The 4,127-nt window shown below is 40.1% G+C and overlaps 1 protein-coding gene across 1 annotated transcript; it reads right to left on the bottom strand.

Moving 5' to 3' along the window:
- On the bottom strand, positions 1-4,127 carry LOC135101431 (oplophorus-luciferin 2-monooxygenase non-catalytic subunit-like). The gene is made up of 3 exons (XM_064005371.1): positions 3,225-4,127; positions 2,069-2,194; positions 1-552 (listed from the first exon to the last, which is right to left on the bottom strand). Exons 1-3 carry the CDS (start codon positions 4,093-4,095, stop codon positions 401-403), a joined length of 1,149 nt encoding a protein of 382 aa, XP_063861441.1. The 5' UTR covers positions 4,096-4,127; the 3' UTR covers positions 1-400.

Genomic DNA, 4,127 nt, shown 5'->3' on the forward strand with positions numbered 1-4,127 from the left:
TAAAGGCAATCTTTATTTACAACAAGATTACTGTACTTTAATTACACTTTTCTCCATGTTCTTCACTCGAATGTGAAATCTTTTAATCAGGATATGAAACCAGATCAAAATTATCTTTTAGAAATACTTTTAATCATACAAGTAATGTATCTCACGAGAAGATTGAAACAGAAGCTAACGAATCCAGGAGCAACATTTGCTAGCGGGCCTAATCAATGAATAGGTAAAATTATACTGTAATGCTGCCAAGCTACACCAGTGCCTCCTCCTACCACACATATGAAGCAGTGGAGTCAAATAGTTGGGATGTTGACATATTTTGTTTCTCTTACAAGTATATATATATTACACAATTACATGGCAACGTAGATATCAGAGACTATGGTTGGGATACAGAGGTCTATTTGAGGCAGGTATGGTTTAAGAAATCAACATTAACATTATGTATCTCAGTGCCAGTGTCAACGCAATTAGCGCCGTAGCTAATGGTGTCCAAGTGGTCGGAGTTATTCAACAACCACAGCATGTCACAGCTGCACACTAACGGATTATCTGTCGAGAGAACGTCCATTAAAAATATACGTGGTCTTTATTTATTTTTTTTTTATCACGAAGATCATAACATAATTGTTGGCGACCACATTATAAATGCTAAGAAAGAGGGGAGAAAAGAAAACGAGAAGCACATTAGACAGTTTAGTGGCTTTGGCGTAAAAACAAATAAATAATGAACCACGTATGGCATGTCAGGTGTTGAAGTACTTCAATATGCCGGATGACGCGCGCGCACACACACACACACACACACACACACACACACACACACACACACACACACACACACACACACACACACTTACTTTTGATCTCTTATTATATTAGTAAGAGTGATAGGTATTTCTGTAGCGTACCGTATGCACGACTTCAGACTGTGTTCGGAAAGATTGCCAGTGTACGATAATGTGGCCCTGTTACCATGGCCACCATTTTTGTTCTCTTTTATTCTATTCTGTGTGTGTGTGTGTGTGTGTGTGTGTGTGTGTGTGTGTGCGTGTTAAAGCACGTCAGAATACGTGGAACGCTTTAACTGCTTGGAGAACTGAGCACTGGCATCAATGTTAACTTTGATTAGTCTTAAGTTACATTTGCTACCTAACTGTTAGTGATTAGCATATTACACACACAAAAAAAAAAAAAAGATAAAAAGGGGAAAAAAAAATGGTGGCCATGGTAATTGAAGGCTGCATTATCGTACACTGGCAATCTTTCCGAACACTGTGTCTGAAACCGTGCATACGGTACACTACAGGAATACCTATCACTTTTAATAATATAATAAGGTCAACAATAGTAAATACCACTAAAAATAGTCATCATAGCAATAAATTATGAGAATATATTCACATAATAAACGCTGCTACAGGTAGCCACTGTTGCCAGTATGTATTTTTAAAAGAGATATCTCTTAATTCCTAAAGGGTAAAGCATGCAGGGTTTCGAATGCAGGTTTGACAAGTTGGATATCAGAGTACGATAATATTACCTTCAGTTCCCTCTCCCCCTCCCCTCTCTGACCGCGACTATACTGCTACTACTACTACTACTACTACTACTACTACTACTACTACTACTACTACTACTGCTGCTGCTGCTGCTGCTGCTGCTGCTGCTGCTGCTGCTGATGATGATGATGATGATGATGATGCTGCTGCTACTCGTACTACTACTGCTGCTGCTGCTGCTGCTGCTGCTGTTGCTGTTACTGCTGCTGTTACTACTACTACTACTACTACTACTACTACTACTACTACTACTACTACTACTACTGCTGCTGCTGCTGCTGCTGCTGCTGCTGCTACTACTACTACTACTACTACTACTACTACTACCACTACTACTACTACTACTACTACTACTACTACTACTACTATAATCTTCACAATTTTCATTATTACGCATTCTTCTTATTATTATAACTATTACCATCACCGTCATCACCACACACACACACACACACACACACACACACACACACACACACACACACACACACACACACATGACTCACCATCAAATACAAAAGTGCGAACTTTGCCAACCACGCTCTTGAAGACTGTCTCCCACACCGGCTTATGGAAGTCCGCCACAAAGTTGTTATGCATCCCTAGGAAGGTGAACTGGCCGTTTCCTAGTCCTGCAAAACCAAGCCCCTTTAAACATGTACTTGCGCTGCTATCAATGTCCATAAACACGAAGATAAACACACAATAAACACTCTTAAAAACTGAATGCCAGTAAAGATGAAGACTGAAAGGTTGAAATTCCTCTCCATATCTCCATTCATCAATAATTGCATTTATTATTATTATTACTATTATTATTATTATTATTATTATTATTATTATTATTACTATTATTATTATTATTATCATCATCATCTACTATCATCATCATCATCATTATCATCCTTTTCCTCATCATCATCAGCTGCAGCAGCAGCTGCTGTAGAGTCTAGTGTCCAGTGGAGGACAACCTTTTTTTTTCCATATATCTCTGTCGGTTGCCCGTCTATTCCACGCCAACGTAGCTAAACTTGTCATCCTAGTTTTCCACTTGCCAGCTTTCCATACATCACTCGTCCGCCTTTCCGTTACTCTAATTGCCTGATTGCTGTGTGTTAAATGTTCGGCGCGTGACTTATTTCGTCCATGTCCATATTTCTCTTATAACGTAAGACGTCTTTAAGTCTGGGATCTTTTCTAACATGTTTATATTACGCTAAACATTATTTCCTCTATTTCCTTGTGTTCACTCGGATATTGTTGATCAGAGTTTACCCCAGTGTTCCACTCCATATCAAAACTTGCAGAATGCACCCACTATAGGCCTTTTCTCTTTGGCGATAATGTAAGATTACTTTCCATAGAACCACTTTGATTATCTTTTAACTTATTTTTGATGATCCAGATCTTCTGGTTTCAGAAGATTCCGGACACTTTCTACTAATTTTTTAAAAATTCTACCTTTATATCATAATATTCAACTGTTAAACATTAACTGAGCAACTCGGCTCTGTCACAGACTTACGAGTTGTCCTCCTGGGTCTGAAGTTTCAAGTTCCGGCTGGTGGAGCCAGTCTACCAGCTCCTGCTTGGAGGGAGAAAAAAAAAAAAAAAAAATGCTAGATAAAGTTGTGCTATATACACGGCCTGAGGGATACACACCTGAAATGGCGCCCACTTCAACAGTATGGATGTCATTTGAGTTCAGTTTGATTTCTTCAATGGGACTCTGGAACTTGAGGGAATCTTTGTAGAGCGTTTCTATTGAATTGTGACTCAGGTCCAGGTACTTGAGATTTTTGTTTTTGTAAAATGCATTCGCAGCTACATGTGTAAGATCAATGTCATTAGCAACCAAATACTCCAAGTTTGGCAGAGCCTCAAAGGCGTGGTCACCGAACTGTATGCCAGGATTGTAAGCGATATGCAGGTAATTCAAGGAATCAGAAGTCATTTCTGGTACATGTATGATGTTATTTCTAAAGACACGAAGGTCGGTCAGTAATGGTGCTATGTCCACCACTTCAAATGGGAAAATGGTGATAAAGCTGTCAGTTACAGCGAGTGTTTCGAGGTGTGGAGCACACTTATCGAACACAGTTGGGTGAATAAAACCTAGATTGGTGTGACTGATCCTGATGTTGGCGAATGTCACGTTCTGGAAGATATCGGCGGATAAAGATTTGATATCAATTCGCGGTTCTGATGGTTTTGCAACAATGGTTAGAAGGGTAAAATTTTCAAATGGAAAATACGCCTTGAACACAGTCTGTAGCTGGGCTTCATTTGTTACTTTAGAACAATCAAGGCTCAGAATATAACCATTTCTGATGCACACACACGGGTCTATTTCCGTTATATTAGGACATGGCCATCCTTTCTCTAAGTGAGCCTGGGATGGATCAGACTCTTCAAGTCTGAACCCAAGGGCCGCTTGGATCAGCGTGGCAGCGAACAGAAGCAGCAGCGTCTTGATAGCCATCGTGCCTGACGAACACTGAGCCACTGAGTCCTGGGCGCGTCCCTTGCTCATCTCCGTGTGGCTGATAACAGTGACCGTGTTGC

The sequence above is a fragment of the Scylla paramamosain genome, chromosome 6 (genome assembly GCF_035594125.1).
Source record: "Scylla paramamosain isolate STU-SP2022 chromosome 6, ASM3559412v1, whole genome shotgun sequence".
NCBI classification, from domain to species: domain Eukaryota; kingdom Metazoa; phylum Arthropoda; class Malacostraca; order Decapoda; family Portunidae; genus Scylla; species Scylla paramamosain.

Bases quoted from the DNA above. Each gene is read 5' to 3' on its own strand.
- LOC135101431 (XM_064005371.1), bottom strand. From the start codon at position 4,095: ATGAGCAAGGGACGCGCCCAGGACTCAGTGGCTCAGTGTTCGTCAGGC. The intron at 2,195-3,224 runs GTGTGTATCCCT...TTGGTTTTGCAG, and splicing joins TGAAGTGGGCGCCATTTCAG to GACTAGGAAACGGCCAGTTC. The intron at 553-2,068 runs GTGAGTCATGTG...TTCTCTCGACAG, and splicing joins TCGCACTTTTGTATTTGATG to ATAATCCGTTAGTGTGCAGC.